Source organism: Lates calcarifer, linkage group LG6, assembly GCF_001640805.2.
Source record: "Lates calcarifer isolate ASB-BC8 linkage group LG6, TLL_Latcal_v3, whole genome shotgun sequence".
Taxonomy (NCBI): domain Eukaryota; kingdom Metazoa; phylum Chordata; class Actinopteri; family Centropomidae; genus Lates; species Lates calcarifer.
Window position 1 is genome coordinate 990,444 of NC_066838.1, and position 20,017 is coordinate 1,010,460.

General features: G+C 39.2%; 1 protein-coding gene across 1 annotated transcript in view; it reads right to left on the minus strand.

Moving 5' to 3' along the window:
* The window catches only part of vps13d (vacuolar protein sorting 13 homolog D), a 57,900-nt gene extending 44,218 nt beyond the window's left edge, over positions 1-13,682 (minus strand). The window contains 19 exon segments of the mRNA XM_051070976.1: positions 80-212; positions 291-398; positions 400-422; positions 1,286-1,462; positions 2,106-2,160; positions 2,282-2,412; positions 2,780-2,962; positions 3,171-3,360; positions 3,982-4,083; positions 5,265-5,433; positions 5,629-5,729; positions 7,320-7,490; positions 8,034-8,138; positions 8,455-8,571; positions 8,972-9,052; positions 9,391-9,581; positions 11,054-11,131; positions 12,085-12,264; positions 13,128-13,682. Of these exon segments, the coding sequence (XP_050926933.1) occupies positions 80-212; positions 291-398; positions 400-422; positions 1,286-1,462; positions 2,106-2,160; positions 2,282-2,412; positions 2,780-2,962; positions 3,171-3,360; positions 3,982-4,083; positions 5,265-5,433; positions 5,629-5,729; positions 7,320-7,490; positions 8,034-8,138; positions 8,455-8,571; positions 8,972-9,052; positions 9,391-9,581; positions 11,054-11,131; positions 12,085-12,181 (2,212 nt within the window). The 5' untranslated portion in view covers positions 12,182-12,264; positions 13,128-13,682.
* Positions 13,683-20,017: the final 6,335 nt, after the last annotated feature.

Sequence of the window (20,017 nt, forward strand, 5' to 3'; positions counted from 1 at the left end):
AGTTAGAAACTTCACTGGGCAAAGCAGTAATGATATTTGGGTGTTCTCTTTAGATTTCTTGTTAAATTGACTGTTTTACCTTGAGAGTTTGTGAGGAGAATCCTGCCTAAATCAACAACAACTAGCATGGGGTCCTCGGACTGGAAGTCGTCAGGAAAAATCACCTGGGGTGCACAGATGTCCAATTTCATGGTCCAACGCTTACTGTTTTCCTATGAAGCAAACACATCAGTTGTACTTAGAATTTAGATTAGATTATTTCATGTCATCATCTAGGAAATCTCTCTTACAATAAACTCTCCCACGAGTAGCTGATCAATTGTTTGTCGGATCTCTGCCTTGGTCTGCATCTTGAGCTTGTTGTACTGTCTCCGTGCAGCCTCTGCCACTCTCAGCTCCTAGCTCTGACTGATAGCCAAAACCTGTGGATCAAAGAAATATGTTTGAAAAACAATGATCTAAATTTGAAGACTGTCATTTCATGGCTTGCTTGATCCTTACTTTTTCAATTGGTTGAATTTATTTTATATTTGCGATGTAAAATGAAGAAATATTTTAGATTCTGCACTATTTCTAGGTCAGCAAACAATTTTTGGGGGGGAGTGAGGAGGTAGAGGTCGCCCCTCAGCAGTCAAATTTAACCAAATTTGGGGCACTGACCAACTTAACTCCTCTGTACAAAAAGTCAGATTTCCTTGAGCTGTAACCCTTCCTTTGAAACATGCGTTCAGATGACACTATGGTGGATTTGATCTACTCATCAGAGGCTGCGCCCCAAGCATCCCAAGTTTCCAGCAGATCATTGCTTACTAAGTAGCATTGTGATAGTGAAAATGTCACATTTTAGTCAAATTGTTATTCTAAGAAAAGAGGGCCCTCCTCAGCGTCAAATCGTGGCTAGACTAAAGGACTCTAAGGGAGCAGTGTAAGACGTTCTAAAATGCTTTGAAGAAACCAAAAGGGAGCACACCATCAGAAGATCTAGGTTTGTTCCCTGAGAGTTAGAAAAACAACTTTATCACAGATACAAAATTTGCAAAATAAAGAACGCAAGTCCTATTTGCTACTGAATCCAGGTTTGAGACTTATAAAAGCAAGAGAAGGGTGTATGTAAAGGAACCAACAGGAGAGAGAATGATCAATGACTCAATATATACACACACACATACATACACACACACACACACACACGCACACACACAAACACATACACTGTATATATGTATAGCATAGTAGTACTTATTAAGTATCATTGTACACAAGCCACAAAAGTTTTAGTACCTACCTGAGGTGTGAACTCTTCCTTTATAGAAGAACTCAGTTACTTTTTTGATTGCTTGTGGGTTGTAGATGATGTTTAATGGACTAGTGTTCACTTCCAGTCTTCTCTCAAACTTACACCTTGCAGGGTTACGTTCATAAATCATCTCAAACACTGGAGATGAACACTCTGCACTGCATCCTGACGACACAAAAATAAAACTTACAAACAATTCAATTTTATTTATATAGCACCAAATCACAAAAGTCCTCTCAAGGCACTTTTCATACAGAGCAGATCTAGACCATACTCTTTAAAATATGGTGTTTACACAGAGAGACCCAACACACACACTGTCTCGGTCTTCAGTGAACACTGGTGGTAGAATGGCAATTTAACGGCTACTACAATCAGATTATTCCCTCACCCATGCTGTACAGAGATGTTGAACTGGTGTTTAACTATAAATGGAGATCTCTGTCTCTGTCTGTTTGTCTGTATTACGATTTTCTCAACAACCCTCATCCAATTAACTTAAACAAAAAAAGTTTGTCCAATTGTATGTTGATATTTTGGCTTACTTTCAGAAGTTGGGTCAACACTGTACATCTGTGATTTTACAGAGACTTATAACACTGGTAGAAGGTTTTCTTGCACTTAAACAACATAAGTTAAACATTTCATTCCTTCTTGGAGGCAGGTGTCACGTCCTTTTCATGTTTATTTATACTCAATTATATTATGACCCATATAAAACCAAATTAGTAAACATCTGACAGCTTTTACAAGGTAGTGAGGTCACAAGATCAATATTACTATTAGTATATAGTGTCTAGTATCTTACCAGAGGAACTGCTGGACTGGCCAGATGGCGGATTAATGGTAACGACAACTTTGTCCTGACAAATATCAAAAACATTGCATGATACAATGTAGAGTGGAATATAATATAATGTACTTGAAGAGTTTTAAGTCACTTTTCAAACATTTCTTCATATTATAAACTCTAACGCTGCTTACCGTTTTGGGAGACACCAGGACAGGGAAGATAGTGCCCTGAGTGGTCAAGTCTCTCAGGAACAAACCACCCAGCTTAACAGACAGCAGGGAGGACTCTGAGCGAGGAAGAGACTCCACAATCACCTTCACACCTGTGGAAACATGGTCACAGTAAATTCATACATCTCCTAACCACTGCAGCTGTGTTTCACCTCATGTTCAGGAGCCTGCTGATGCTCATGTACCCTCTCCCATCTTTATGAAGTCTCACGGTAATATATATATATATATATATATATATATGTATAAAATTACAATTTCATGATATAGCAATATAAAATTACCTGTACTGTACTGTACTGCAATAGATGGTTTTATCCATTTTGCTGATCTTTAATTGTTTGATAAAAAATGATAAAACCAGTATAATTACTCACTTCAACCCTATGAAAAATTATGATCTAAACTTAAATAACCCGGAAACATTTTTCCATCTGTCCAAACACTGCTCCTGTGTACCTGAGAATTCCAACTGGATAACCCCACTGTCATGCAGCGTGTCCCCCCGCCTGTCCTGGTGGAAGAGTGTGACTCCACCCTTCTCCAGTAAGAATTCCAGCCGGGCAAACAGGTGGTCTCGCCTGGTGAAAGTGTTCAGTGTGTGAGAGTCCTCCAATGGGTCAAACAAGTCTTCTGTCTCTGCTGGAGAAGCAAATCAACAGAGGAATGATCTTGCAACTAACACTACAGAATATCAAATAATACAAAACGTTTAATGTATTATAAAGGACTCTAGACTTGATGATCGAGTGTAACAGAATATGTAATTCAAATAAAGCCAATTGTGTGGTGCCAACTTCTGCCAAAGAGACTGAAGAAAGATCCTAAATATTGTCAAGCCTTCTCTCACCTAGAATATCCCAGGAGGATGGACTTGGCAGGAGCTCGTCAGGCCTGTCTGGGTCCTGGGAATCTCCATACCAGCCTCCCCAGCCCGGGAACCAAGACTGCAAGTACTGAATCATCCCTGAGCTCCCACTCTTAGGGATGGATGTGGTGGGTGAACAGGACTGGGGGTCGCTGCTGGGCTCTCGCACACTCTGGAAGAGAAGACCAAGAGCAGGGAATCACATGTTGAAACTATGACAAAGATGTATTTCATATATCAGTGAAAGTCTGATGATTGATTGTGAGAAGTCATCTTTGCATATTTTGTGAGTTCACAAGCAGCCAAACAGTTCAAAGCTGAGTGTAGTTCAGAGGACTTTAACCTAAGGTAGAAGGGCTAGAAGGGCATTTCTCTTCTCACAAAGTCCACAAAGGATTCCTGATACTCTGAGCACACCTACATTTCTTTGACAACTGGAAGATGACTAGTATTAGAAGATGCTTTCCAGATGTTCAGATGTACATATGGTGTCCAAATTGAAGTGGACTGAAGTGAAGTTTAAAAGGTCAGGAATTAGCTCTGTGGCAAAAGTTGATCAATAATGGAAGATTTCTCTGTCTATGAATACATAACTATATTTCTATATAACCTGAAGTATCATCTTTTTCCTCTGAGATCCTTCCTTACTCTATTGATTTCATCTCCATCTTGTATAATATCTTCTTTTTCTTTATACAAGAACCTGCAAGTGTGTGTTGAGTTTCTGGGAGTAATGCAGTTTTCTCCAATACATATACACTACTGAATAGCTGTATGAATCATCTTAGCTCACCTCTGCGATCTCTTCCTGCTTTCGAAACCAGTCGTGGACTATTTCTCGAAGACTCTGCAGCTCCTCTAACGTCTGCTCTTCTTCTACTCGCTCCAGCTCACTCTAGGAAACACAGAGACAATGGCAAGCACCAGTTCAGTAATGTGTGTTTCTAAGTAAGTCTGAGAAATACCAAACTGGGTGACCTCAGTGCAACTGAGGTATTCTATTCATGTGCTTGGATGAATAGATAAAGGATATAAACCTGGATAGTAAGGGTAGTGTGGTAACTTTAAGCTGCCAGTATGGCTTATTATAACTTCTTGTCAAATGGTCAGATAGCTTTAACTGGAATAACTGGAACTTTCTAAAACCACCAGTCTGATGTTCACATCTGCTTCAAACTGTGATTAGTCCACTTCAGCTCAGTCTAGAGGTGAGAGAGGAGCTGGGATCTGATCCCGATCTATTCCAATCAAGGAGATTTGTCAGCCTAGAAGATATAAAGTACTTTAAGAATCAATTATCAGAATATTTGCAAATAATTTTCTGTTGATCTCCTTATGAGATGTAAATGTCTCACCATGTGTTTAGCATACATACACACTAATACATTTTATGTCAAATGTTTTTGAGTCACACTTAAACACACAGTGCTATGAGTTGTGTTTGCTTCCATTAGACATTTTGTTGCTACCGGAACTCTGAGGGGCCATTTGTAGAGCTGTGAAATGCACTGATACACATCTATTGGTTACATGCTATTCCACTAATTAACAGTTGATGGTAGTAACACATAAAAGAAATACAATATAGCACTATGGCACTGAGCATGTTAACAGGATAAATTCTATGCGGTATCTTTTAACTGCCTGTAAAATTTGGGGTGCAAAATATCCTCTTAGAGGTCAGATAGAAACACTGAAATCTGAATTATCAAATCATAAGTAAAACCAACCTACTGTTGGCTGTAAATAGCTATAATTCATTGAGCAAAACATTGCAATTCATTGTGAACTTGAATTTGAACCTGACTGCATTAAGGTGCCTTGGGTCTACTATACTATCTATAGTGGAAGAAGAGGCAATCACGATGGGAAGTTGGAATGAAAGAGGCTCCATTCTCCCTGTTATAAGTCAGTGTCAAAATGATTTTGCAAAATTGCATTAAGTCAGATCATTTTATGAGTTTAACATAAATGGACAATAAAACAAATAGTTCTTAGTATTTTTTTTAGACTTGATACTTGGATTATATCTGGGGATATTAACAATATATTTATTTAAATGTTCCAGTTCAGTACCTCTTCCTGAGGACTCAGTGGGACTGCTTTGAGTCTTCTGAAGTAGAGGCTGGTGTAGGTCTGAGCGTCTTGTGCTCGCCGCAGGGCAAAGTCCCAGCTGCCTCGCCGCCGCTGCTCCCTGATTTCACACAGGTTGGCCTGGATGGCAAACATCCACCACTGCCGGCAGCTGCAGGGAAAAACAATTACAGTCTCAGGCTTTATTACACAAACACTATGTGTAGTGAAATGCAATGTGGCATGCTGTGGCTGTGCTAAAAGACTAGGGTAAAAAATAAGATGCCAGATAATTCAGTTTTTCTGTTTGAGAGACACTTGCTTCACAGTAAAAAAAAAAAAAGAAAAAGTTTAAGAATGAACTTACTTCCCAGAGATGGGGACTTTAGGTCTCCACTTTCGGTAAAGCATCTCTCTCTCCCGGCGGTCTAGCTCTTTAAGAAATGCCATGATCTGCTGGTACTGGACCTAAGGGACAACACACACACACACACACACACACACACACACACACACACACACACACTTGTCACTGCTCTGTCTGAATGTTCCTGTTATATAAGCTAATGAGTAGACATCTGCCATGTGAAATTAAATTGTGCTGTAAAGAGCAGGCACTGAAGACATTATCTAAGACCAATATAAACACACAGTCTAAAATATGAAATATCCCTTTTTCCTTATATTTGTTGCTCTATTTTTGTTCATGTCTAGCACATACAAATTAATGCTAGTACAACAGAGTCGTGTCACCCATACCACTATGCCAAGAACTATGTCACTTTTAATATTAATACTATTTTCATTCACTGATTAATTCTGATTCCACTCTGACATTTTTATGTGCTGGTAAACTTCAATGAAGCCTCCTATTAACTTCAGAATGTATTTTTTTGTACTGAAAGAGGACTGTGGTCCACCACTCACCCCTTGATGGATGTGCTGCAGTTAGAATATCGTTTCATTTCCAATATCCAATTAGGAGAGATGGCATTCATCCCACTTAGGATGGAGCAGTTCTCATCTCTAGAAATCTGACTGAGTTTATTAATTGACTAAAACCGTGAAAACCCAGAGGTGCAGTCCTACACACTTCCCTGCACTTTTAAAAGAGTAGTCACATACACAACACCCCACAGACACTGCATTTGCGCCCGACCACTTAAGTTAATTTAATCAAGCGTCAACAGAAGAGAAGTTATTCATAAAAACCTAATAAAAATTAACATCATCGTTGTAAAAGTACAAGAAAATAAGAGCACTAAATGTGGACTCTTCGTTCACGTTCTCTTACACTAGATCTCTGTCACCTAAGGCTGTATATTATCGTATTGATTTTTGTCTTACTGAAACATGGCTTTGTCATGATGAATACATTAGCCTAAATGAATCCACTCCCCCCAGTCATATTAATACTCACATCCCTCGAGCAACCAGTGGATTTGCAGTCATATTCACCTCTATTTTATAAATCAGCCCTGAACCTTAACACAATTATTACTCATTTGAAATGACACATCACTTTGTTGTACTGATGGAATTAGGGCTGTGTCATACTGACAGTATCAAAACAACAGAAATTTGCTGTTTTGAATTTACATCCAATTAAAACAAAATTCCTGGGATATCATATTCACATAGGTCTCTGTGACCTTGACCTTTGATGACCAAAATCACATCAGTTCATCCCTGTGTCCAAGTGAAGATTTGTACCAAATTTTTAAAAAATCCATTAAGGAAATATTGTGTTAATGAGATTAGGACAAATGTACACGAAAACATGATGCCTTCAGCCACAGCTGTCGCCCAGATTCAAAAAGTAGATGGATATAGTGAGGGATACTTGATAAATAACATTTTCCATGAGAAAAAGGGGGAGATCTTCTCCAGTAAATGTCAGAAATGGATCACCTCTTCTGCAGACACTGAGGATGCTGTCATATCTCATTTTGGGTAAAGTCAAGTCTTTAGGAGGTCTACACCCTGTCCTTTCGTAAAATAAATTGTTACAAATGGAAAATGACAACAAAATGAAAGGCATCTGGTGTTTATACAGACCTGTGACAGGCGTAAGGACATGGGCTCCAGCTGAACCTGGCCTTCAATCCGAGGGGTGTGTCGGGACCTCAGAGGCTCCTTAGACGTGTTTCTTCTGAGCAGCACTGAGGCACACACTGGTTCAAAGATGTACTGATGCTCACGACTCTGCATACACTGGGTCATCGCATCCTGTACAGTTACAAAACTAATCAGTGGTAGTCATATAGAACTTTATCTGTTGTACTGGAGAAAATTGGCACTTGATGCATTTACATCTAATTTGATTTTATATGATCACAGTCCATCAGCAGTCTTCATAGATCTTTCAATATAAGTGCTCCACCAAGCAGCTTGTATTTTGTGCTTCATAATAAGGTGAGGTTATGCATTCAATTAAAAATCTACTTGAACCAGCATTATGACTCTTTTATAATGTTAAAATCTAAGTGATGTGGATAAATTAATTTCCTTCATCTACCCTGTTAATGCAACTGGAAGTGCAACAATAAGTCACATCTCACCCTAAGTAAAATCATAAATCATAAAATCATGTTGAATGTCTCATGTAGCAGGAATTCTCTGTTCTGGCATTTGTACAGTTCTGTTTGCTTAGTTATAGTTAAACCTTGTCTGAAAGAAAAGTATAATGGAAGACTCAGGGTGAAGTTAAGAACTAATACTCTGTGTCCAAGCAGCTGGCTCCTAACTGTTGAAGGACACCACGAGCCTGACCTGGATCTGATTTGAAGGCAGCTTTCCCAGCATTTCACACTCTGTGTCCCAGTAGACACAGAAGTCTTCAATCTCCAGCTGCTTTTGTCGGAGGAGCTTCTGCACCTGCAAATACAAAGAAAATTCCTGTTAACCTAAAATGCAAAGACCTGTCGTAGTCCTGAGTCAATGGAGCCAGTCAATCACAGCATAAAGATCTCACGGTTATGATATGCAGTTTCCAAAAATAGCTCTAAGTCGTCTTTACAAGAAAAAAATTGTTGGTGAATACAGTGTGCTTCCATCTGAGAAAGAGGTCCAAAACAGAAGTGTTGCTATTCCCACTAATGTTAAAAACTACTAATCCACTAAAAACCTAAATAATGAGGAATGAGTGTAATTTCACATTATTACTTTAAAAACTATTTGAGTGCAACCTTACCGACTCTTTGGAAGGGTTTTGAGCAGAAACGTTGTTGATGCAAACCCCAAAAGAATAGGGTTTCTCTGGGTTGGAAAAGTCATCCTCAAATCTAAGATGCACATCTTGGATCTTGAGCTACACACAGAAGTCAGAAAAACATTTACAATCTATAACTCAGGGTTAAATAATAACAGCCACCTGATTACTTTAAGCAGGTCGACCACAGTATCAGGACAGCAGCATGGAAATTCTCTGTCCTGACATTTGGAAGGTATTTACTCAGGCATTCTTTCTTAGGCATAAGCTTGCTTGATTACAGTGAGTGTATAATATATATAAAGCAAAAATATACATATACAGCAAACTGTTTCAGTGTTCTTATGGGCACAGATTTTATGAACCTATCCTTTAAACTACTGCAGACTGTGGCAACCCATGCTGCTACTGTTTAATATTTTATTTGAACTTATACACAGAATACATGTGTTGTTTGTGATATAGCCCCAGCTATAGAATGTAATGTTGGATAACTAACCTCAATGTTTTCCACAATCCTGGTGACCACTGAGGCAGTGACAGAGTACCAGTAAGATTCTCCTCTCTGTTCACACTCACTCTAGAGGAACCAAACACATACCATCATATACACACACTTACACTGTCAACAACAACAAAGAATGTTAAAGGCAAAATTGCACGTAAAACTCCGCAAGAGCCAATCTGATATTAGTGTTCTCAGATTCAAAATCATTGAATCAAAACATCAGAGAACAGTTCTCGGACATGCAGAACAAAAAAATTATTTGCTGCACATGTCTACAAGTCTGTAGCTACACTACTGTCCCTGTGACCCTGCAATGTTCATTGGAGACTGGAAAACTAAATTTTTTTTTTCTATGATTACAAAGACAAATAAAAAGCACATTTTCTTATCTGTAGTGTCAATCCACCTACTCTGAATTTGTCTTCAAGAGCTCGGAGGAGACGTTTTTTACGCTCTCTCTCCTCCTCTCTCTCCTTCTCTTCGTCATACTCCTGCAGCTTGGCGGGGCCAATGATCAGGTTAAGCTGGGACATGGAAATGACCCATGGGTCACTGTGAGGTCGGTAGAAAGGGATCTGAAGAGTAATCTTTCCAATGAAGCCTGGTGAAAAAGAAAAGGATGCACAGACAATAATGAAGGAAACACAGCCTGAAGCTCAAGAGGTAATATCTTACATCCTACTCTGAATTTTGACTTATGAGTAACATCTGAAATCGTGACGCTGAAAACTGTATTGTGATGTGACTGATGAAGTGTATGTCCTGAAGTAATCCTTTATACAAGTGCTGGCAGTATGCGCCATACAAAATAACACTGGTAAAACACAATTTAAAGTGAATAGATTTGAACTGCAATTTTCTCATCTTCCCTCAGCCTCTGACAATGAAACAGCATCTGGCTGCTTCAGGTTCTGTTCAGTTGGATGTCTGTAGACAGCTCTCTTTCCCACTGACCACTAATCAGCTGACTGAGTGACTGTAGCGAGTCGACCTCTCTATTTCTCTTATTCCTCTTGTATAATTGTTTTCTCTGACAGTTAATATTTAGAGACTCATCATCTGTAACAGCTGTAATTCTCTGCTGTTTGACAGATTTACCCCACATTTCATTTCTGCAGTAAAGACATCAGGAGACACCGTGAACTCATTTCACTCGTCGTCAATTTATTTCCTCTGTCGCAGCAGAGTGGCAACAAGAGATTAGAGATAAGTGATTTTATTTTACTTATCAGTGTTTCCCCTACCATTGTCTTGGCAGGGCAACAACTCACCCCTAAGTGTAAGAAAAGCTATCTGCCAACAGTGGCTTTGCTGTCCTCCGGTATCCATATGTAACTATAATATAACTATGTATGTGGTTTTGAGACTTAAATTTTAACAGAAAATCTGTGCTACAAACTAGTGGTGTTGGGTTTGAAAAAGTTGCACATTTAAGAAACAGGGGGGTCTACTGAAAGAGGTTTTGGAGGTTGACCCCATATTAGGAGCAAAAAGTCAGAAAATTTAATGATTTATTTCTCTGACATCTCAGGAACAGTGGCTTGTGTTGGAACAATACATTTCCAACAATGTGCATGTTGGTTTGACCTTTCATTTGTTACCCATCTGTTAACATTTCAGTTAACATTTTGTTTAGCAATTACCATCAACTATAAAAATGTTGCACAACTCCTCTCCAACATAGAGTGACATTCAGTGCCAGTATCTAACTATAAACTATATCAACATGTGCAAGCAAAAGCAAAGGTGTCATGAAGTGGCTGAAAAAGTGGGGCTCAAAATAATATGTTTTGTGGGATGTCCATACACCAGCCATACTGACTACTGACATTGACAGTTAGATATAATGTTACCTCAGATTGGTAAAGTTTTAGTTTATCAATGTAATCCACCAGCTTCCAAAAACAACACACCAAAAACAAAACAAAAAAACAACAAATCACATTAACAGCTTCTGAGCAAGTAATCTGAGGGAAATACATGGACCAATCAAAAAGGGTTGATGTCACTTTGGTTATAGTTTTTGTAAGTTATGTTTAAACTTTATTAGATCAGTCAGTCAGTGTAACTCACCTGCTTTGACTTCAAATGGCAGGTCAAACTCTCGGAGGGCATCTTTCCTCAGAGGAAGGTTCTCCAGCTCCACTGCACCTGAAGAATGACAGAAACAGACAAACACTGTCTTTACCAAGCGTGGGCCGCCTCACTTTACCAAGTGGCGATGATCTCAATTAAATCAATTAAAATTGGTTACAACTGAATTGTTGTCGAATGTAACAGATCCCATCATTAGTTTCAAATCTTTTAACGCAGTTCGTACAATAACAGACACTTAGTTGTCAGTTTCTACTTGTCAGATTCTACTACTGTATTGTGCCATATTATCAGGTGTTTCTCCATTTATATCAATGGAGGAAGGCTAAATAGTACCGTATAATGCAATACAATTAACAGCATCACAAACTACAGTACCCACAATGTTCACACAATAGAATCAACACTCCTCCAAGACAGTTTCAACTCAAACTAAACATCTTAACATTCATGCAGGACTGTGTATTAGACTGCATTCATTTTAGCTAGATGTACTTAATAAACTGGCAAGTGAGTGTATAATGTGTTACATTACTTTAAGAAATACAAGCATGTTTTTCTGCAAAAAAACTACAAAGCAGCACCTGTGAAAAGTGGCTGATTGTAAGCCTATGCTGTTCTAAATACATACAGGTAAGTTGATTCTGAGTGGTATGTTACTGTTTTTGGTACGCTGTGTGTCACGTTCCACTGTCATATACCACTTCTCATCGTAAAGCACTGTGCACCAGCAAAGCACTGGTGTACCGCTCTTGTAGTCGTACATTTCAAATCTTGATAGTATGTTGCTAATGTCGCCCTTGCACAAAACTGGTAAAGCTCAAAGAAAGTCAAATAACACAGTTAATAGAGTTTTGACTTTTCAAGCTTTTGATTTTCATACAAAGGAGGAGAAGAAATGGAAAACACATTCAGACATCTAAAGCACTGCAGCATGCTTAGTAAAATAACTAGCAATAATTCTGAATGAAAAAATGAAAATGAAAAAAAATGGAAGCATGTATAATTACCTTTAAGTAGGGCAATGGAGAGCTGATCTGTGTTCAGGTTGCTGACATATTTTCCCAGATATGTGTTAAGTACCCAGGCAACAAGGCCCTCCAACATTCTGATAGCTCAGGGATAATGAGAGCTACTCCAAGGAGTGGGAGGAGATTGTGATGATGACAAACACCCTCTTGGTTGTAGCCCTGACAGGGGAGGAGTAGAATGTCTAATAAACACAAGACACAAACTGTATTCATCTATTTAGATAGAACAGTTACATGTGGGTAGCTATTTGGTAAGTTGATCACAACTCTGTCTTTATCAGGCCAAATACTGTACATCCTGTTCTCCTGGAGAGCGGAGCCATCATTTGCCAAACTCCATTTTAACATCGGGCATTTTTAAAAAGTTACTTTGTTCACAGTCACAAATTGAGACGAAGATTTTTCAAGAATTGTTTGTCGATAAATTCGGCATACTGGTCAGAAGACAACTGCCTGACTCAAGTTTATATTGCACATTACTGCTCTCAGGTGATACTGGCATTGGGAAGTATTACCAATGTTACTATCATTTATCAACTGAAGATTCCAAGGACGGCTGCAATCTAGGTCTATAAGGCTATAACGTTACACGTTGATTAACAGTTTTGAGAGTCGGTTTTAAGAAAGTACAGTATATTCGAGTGTTTTTCAACGAAATTGAAAACTCGGGGATCAATACCTCTAAAGTGGCATTCTTACGTTTACCAGATTAGCAGCCGATTTCATTAGCAACAATTTGGCGACAGATACCATACTGAAACTGAAACTGTTCGACATTATGTCCTCAATGAAAGCTAATGTTAACGTTGAATAGCAGAATTAGTTAAAGGAGTTACAGTGTCTGATCACAGATAGCTTACTCAAGGATGCCCCCACTTATCCAACACTGGCAGAGTGACAATAACTTTAAGATACACAATTTGAGTTACATGTTAGCAAAGCAGCATCATAATACCACCTGACTACAGCTACCATGAACTCAACGTTAATGTAATATTCGACCAGCAATGTTATTGACTCACCGCATTAGACGACAGCTGTAGCTCTTCGTCGACCTATCGACCCAGCTTTGCTGAGTCCATGTCGCTGCCAACCTAATGCCACTGTCAGAGGGTGGTCATGTCTTGTCAAAACCACTCAGGACAGGACTAACGCTACAGGGACAGTTTGCGTTACATGAATCGCATGCCGTGAACTGCCAGGCATTTACAAACAGACATAAGCTAAAATAGGAATAAATGAAAATTACAACGAACCTACTGAAAAGCTGTCATTACCAACAGACAACACACAACTACGGTGGTTGTGGTGACGGACAGGGCAAGGTTGTTATCCTAGTTAGCTAGCCACTTAGCTACAACTAGCATGCAAAGGTTGAGCGCTCACAGGCAAGAACAGGCAGCCGGCGGTATCACACTCAAAGGCAACACTAACTTTGTTAGCTTTCACAGAAAACACAACTAAACATCCCAGAATAAAGAGACGACTGCTGTGTTTCTAGACTTGAAAGTTGTGTGTCGCTGCATCGTAAATAAACAGACTTCCTAGTAGCGCAGAACTTCCAACACACATTTCCTGTCACGTGACAAAAACAAACCATTCCTCTCGTGCTGCATTTTGTGAAAATCGGGAGAAACTGACATATTTGAGTCGAACTGAGAATTTAAATGTAAACTTTTAAATCTAAAACCATAATGGTACCTAAAAACTTTGGAATTTAATTTGATATCGATATATTTTTTAAAAAGGAACTTAGCATTTTATTGAGGTAACCTACCTATCAAACATTTTTTCTAGCTGAAGAATTTGAAACCTAATCCCACAGAGGCCAGGACGAGGGAAAAAGAAAAGAGACCACAAACACAACACGAGCACTTCCGGGAGGTACAAATAGTTTCCTCCGCATAGAGGCGCAGTTGCAGTAAAACGTGAATAATCCAGGATATTACAGTTTACAGCACATACAAGCATGTGGAGCATATTAAAAGTAAAAACAACCACATTTCGATTTATTATAATTATGGCACACAAGCACACAAAAAGTACTTCATTTCGTTCGATAATAAGAAAAAAGTAAACTTAAAGTGCAGCTTGCAGGTGGAAGACCACAGCTGTGTTCCATGAGGAGAACTGTACTCAAAGCTAGGTTCCAGAGAGACAGACTCACGTGTACTGTATTTCCTCAAAGTTAAATGTGTGTTGTTGTCTTTTATTTGTTTGAGGCAATGTGTTTATGATATTTTGTTAATGATGTTCTACCTCACTTGTTATTGCTGTCTCCAATCTCTATCTTGTCCCTTATCACACCTTACACTTATTTCAATGATATCAATAACCATCACCTTGTTAATGTTCAGTGAAGAATTGAGCTCATTTGTTTGTGTTAAATAAATTACTTTGTATGTGCTTTCTGAAAATGGAATGTTTTTTATTGTCATAGGCAACTTATTGTAACTTACTTATTGCAGACCTCTGATTTTATGCAACATTCACATTAAGACACAAGGGGCTGCCCACAGTAAATCCTCACGGTTGCCCCAAAGGGCAAAATTGCTGTGGGCCCTGCATGGGCTAACACACAGGGGGCCCATGTGGGCATTCTTAGGGAGAGCTCACTATTGGGCTTGCCCACAGAAGGCCCACATAAGGGCTCCAAAGGGCAAAAGGGCTTAGTGTGATTAGTGTGGGTTTTTCCCTGCCCACACTGCCCCACAGTAAACCCACAACTACCCACAGTGGGCCTGCACAGGCATGTTTGCTGGGAGGTTACTGGCAGAGTCCCTTCAGAGAGGCAAATACCCAGGTAGCTTATGTGGTGGTGAAAGTAATATTTTAGTCGCTCATGACAGATCTTAAGCATAAAGCATAAAGTGCAAGTGATCATCATAGTTGTTACTTTATAGACTGATTACCTATAGTAACTAACTGACAATGGAAAGCAAAACTGATCAAATCTTCCAGTGGTCATGAAAATTTAGTATATTGTTGATGCATTAATTTCATAAATCATGACACACTGCTCTCTCTTACATCAAAGCACATAAGCTGCTTTTAGTAAGTAAAAAGTATCTGTATCGTATCCGTATCTGCGACACTGGCCCTGAACCAGAAACAGACCAGAGTCAGGAGAAATAATGCCACAGGAGAGAGACTGAGCTGTGATGTGAGGAACACGAGTGGACTGGGCAGATGCCAGGGTGAGTGAACAGCAGCTAATGATGGCGAACACCGCGTCCATAACACAACATTATAAAGTTCCACATCACATCACATATCAGGATAGAACAAAACTAGTACTTGTCGTTTGCTACTGGCAGCAGTATTGATACTTGTCCATTACAGACACTGAATAGCGAGTATCCGCTTGTATCAGTCATGTCTTGTACTGCTCAATATACCACCTCACTAGCGTAGTTTCTTTTCCTGACAGGAAAGTACAGTGGTGGAAAAAGGTTTGCATTTGTGAAATATTGCATTAAGAATCACTTTTAGATCTTCAAGTGCAATTTCTTTTAGTACAGTCACAGCCAACATACTAAAAACTTCAAATTGATTGGTTCCATAAAAATATATAAGAAATTTTGAGTACTGGGTCATTTTGGTATCAGTGATCCACTAATGAAGGTCGTGGTTTTTATTAAAAGACAATTTTTGTTGCCGTGCTTCATGTCTATATAAAGCCAGCACATTTGAAAGTTCTTCAGAGACAAAAATGGCTAAAACAAGGAACCTAACGCAGGAAACACACCTGAAGATACAGATTCTCAGCCAGGAAGGGTACAGCTGCCGTCAGATAGCCAGGAAGTGCAGATGCACTCACAGCTTGGAAGACAAACCAAGATCTGGGCGTCCAAGGATTTCTTCAGCAATGACCGCATCCTGATCCGCATGTGCAGGGAAAACCACCCAATGACATCACAGGAGCTTCAGCAGCAGTGGTCAAACCAAACTGGTGTCCAGTGTTCCACCCACACTGTACGTGGTCGACTTTTAGATCATGGCTAAAGGTCCTACAAGGCTGTCAAGAAGCCCCTGATCAATGAGAGACAGAGGTTAGCCCAGCGTCTTTGGGCCCAAGCACACAAGAACTGGACAGCCAGGAACTGGAAGAAGACTCCAGTTTGACTCCAGATGAATCCAGTTTCCAGCTTTATCCTCCTCCTGATAATATGAGGGTACACAGAAGGCCAGGCCAAGCTTTATCTCCAGCATGTACAGTACCTACTGTCAAGCATGGTGGAGGCAGTATCATGGTTTGTGGATGCATGAGTGCTGCTGGTGTTGGTCATCTCACTGTCTGTGATGGCACATTGAACTCTGCCAAGTATTGTGCCATTCTGGAAACCTACATGCTCCCTTCTGCATGTGTACTGTGTACAAGATTACCCCTCAACAGTGTGAAAGGCTCGTGGGGAACATGCCAGCCAGGATTAGAGCTCTACTGTGTGCTAATGGCAGGACTACTACATATGAATTTGATGATGTGATGGTTTATTTATTTTTTGTTCAGTCTTGAACACATTCTCTGTTATTTGTTGACTTTGATACTGACAGTGTTGAGGCCTGACATATTGAAACTGTCAAGAATTTATTTTTGTTAGTTTTTTTTTGTAAACAATAAACAAAAAATATCATTTGTATTTGTTTGTGCCTGTCTAATGCAGCCACACCTTTTGAAACACAAAAAAGATAACATTTCATGATAATATAGTAGTCGACTTGATGTCGGAGCTTGGAGCTTAGCTGAAAACAGACACATTTTCCTCTGAATTTTAGCCTTTATGTCCTGTAAAACATTGGTCATTTTCAGACAACATTAAATATAAATCTCGAAAAAAAAAAAAAGTAACCAGCAAATTGCTCTTTAAAGGTCAATTCTCCCAGGTTTTGAGATCTTTGCCTTCACTCCAATACAATGGAGGTGAACATTAATATAACCAAGTATAAGATGAAGTTGTATAAAATAATAATATAGGTAGATGGGAATGCCTGTTTTTTTTTTTTTTTCCAGTTTCCAAAACCCATAAACAGAGAAATGATCTGGGCTCCAGTACAGTGATTAGGATGATAGTTGGTCATTTAACTTGTCAGGCAATTTTTGCATAACCAAACTGAAGACATTTGAAGACTGTGAAGTACAGCTTCCCTGAACATGAAGTGCTTTGTTTGACATTAATTGAAGTGGACTCAGAGAAGGGGCAGTGAGGTGGATGATGCTACAGTTTCTGAGTCAAAGGAGGACACAGTAAACATCAAAGAGGCAGTATCTTATCTCCAGTTCCAGAAGTTCTGATACATCACTTGTCCTCATGAATGATTATCATTGTTATTTTTTATTATTATATTATATTTTATTATTATTTGCTGTGAAAACTATCCACCTATACCACTTATCTGTTAAGGATCACAGGAGGCTGGAGTCTATCCCAGCTGAAACTGGGTGAGAGGGGGATCGCCAGTCCATCACAGGGCCAACACATATAGACAAACAACCATTCACACTCATTCACACCAATTAATCTAACGTACGTGTCTTTGGACTGTGGGAGGAAGCCAGAGTACCCAGAGTACCTGGAGAGAACCCACGCAGGCACAGGAGAACATGCAAACTCCACAAACTCTTGCTGTGTGACAGTGCCAACCACTGCACCACCGTGCCACCCCTTAACAGTAATTACTGTTTAAAATTGCATCATGTCAGTATTTTTTTTCTAACAAATTATAAGCTCTCTGTGGAATCTTAACTGTTTTGTGTGACATTTTGTCTTTGATTTTTTTGTCATCTTGGCTACATTAATGCATAGGACATTTTACCAAGGGTGTGTATTTTGTGTAATTTTAGAATTTTAATGTCAGCTTCTATGATATGTCTATGAAATTCATTAAAACTGCAATGTTGTGATTCCACTGCCAATACAACATAAAATCATGCATTCCACTTTATAAGGCTTTTATTCTGGAGTCCTGGCTTCAAAATTGTAGTTTGCTCAATTTTCCAGATTGTACCATTTTCTCATGTTTAACCCATATGGAGCAAATATATGCTCTACTGCTCTATGCAACTAAATGGTGAGGGTATGTTGGTATGGAAGTGTGTACTGATATTATTGTCTGTGTGTGTATACATGTGTGTTTATGTGTACAGTGTACATATATTATACCTCAGCAGTCTTGCTGAGGAGAGACAGGTGTATCCCGCCTCTCACTCAATGTCAGCTGGGACTGGCTCCAGCCCCTGCGCAACCCTAAAGTGGTATAATGGATGTCTGTCCCATCATTTAAAGAGACTGTCTAATGACACAATCTAAAACTGCGGCTGCCAACAAAACCAGGGAGACTTGTCAGAAGTTTGCTGGATAATTCATTTGTAATATGAGATGTAAGGACATGTAAAATATGTGATCATTTTTTCGGCTATTTGGATTACAGTCAACACATGGGTCACATGTCTGAGAATGAGCTGTTACTCACTGTTAATAATGTTCTGCCTGGAACATTCAGGCTGTATATGTATGAAAGTAATGCAGTTATGTTAAATATTAACTGCATTTTAACAGTATTTCAGTATTTCTACTGGAGCCTCGGTGGAAATCTGAGCCTGGCAACAAGTCAGGATGAAATATAAGCATTCTATAAAGTGCTACACATTCATATTTCCCATCATTAATACTGAATATTTTGGTATGTTGTCTACAATTACAACAGCCCGTCATATTGTCTTTCAGGACAATAATGCCCCCCACCCCCATTTAAATGATTATTCAAATCAATAATATGCAACACTAATGATGCAAAATTCTGCCACTTGACTGTGAGAAAAAAAAGCTAGAAATTAAAATACCTGAAATTGGAAATGGAAAAAAACACACTCCCTACCATCCACTTCATACCTTTTTTTTTTTTTTTTTTTTACGACTGACAGTGTTTAGACAACCCCATTCTACAGACTCAGCTTCTCTCAGTCGTTGTGCCAATATCGATTGGTTCTTGGTGGCACCGGGTGTTGGGCAAAGCTGAAAATTGGACTCATCAGAGAAGATGACCTTACTCTAGTCCTCTATGGTCCAATCCTTATGGTCTTTTGCAAACCTCAGCCTGGCTCTTCTTTGCTTCTCATTGATGAAGGGCTTTCTTGAGCCCTGCCCCCAGGAGCCTGTTTCGAACCGTTCTCGCCGTTCACTTCACCCCAGCTGCTGTTTGCCATTCTTTTTGTAGGTCACTTGATGTCATCCTGCGGTCGCTGAGTGACTTTCGAATGAGTTGACGGTCATCCTGGTCAGTGGAGAGTTGTTTTCGCCCTCTGCCAGCCTGTAGCTTTGTTGTTTCCAAAGTCTGACCTTGTTCTTATGAATCTCCGTCTTAGAAACTTTAAGGATGGAAGCAACCTGACGCTCACTGTATCCCTCTGCCAGTAAAGCCAGAATTGAACCCTTCTTTTCCTCACTCAAAACTGTTCTTTTCAACTCTTTTGGCATGGTCAGTAGTTATTTTTTTATTCCAATTACTTTTGAGGTTCTACTAGCACTGTTTTTGCCATCCAGCTGGTCCTATTGCAAGAGAATAGTGATGAAGTTTTTATACTTTTCCTTGTTAAACAAGATTTGGTTCAGGTAATCACCTAATCAATACCTCATTAAGTAGAATGAGGAATTCAACAGACCCTAGAATGGAATGGCTGTCAAACATGTAGAGATGCTGATTTCAGAAAAATTTGAAGTGGTCTCTTAATTTTTTCCAGAGCTGTATATATATAAAATAAGTACAATAATGCTTTTTACTTACTGAGTGAGCGTTTTTGTGCTTTAGTCAGAGAGGAGAGGAGATCTGACTGAAATGTTTATTTACAATCGTGGAAAATATTCAGCATCTTTGTTCTATCAAAATGAAGATAAAATAGTGAGTATGTGATCAT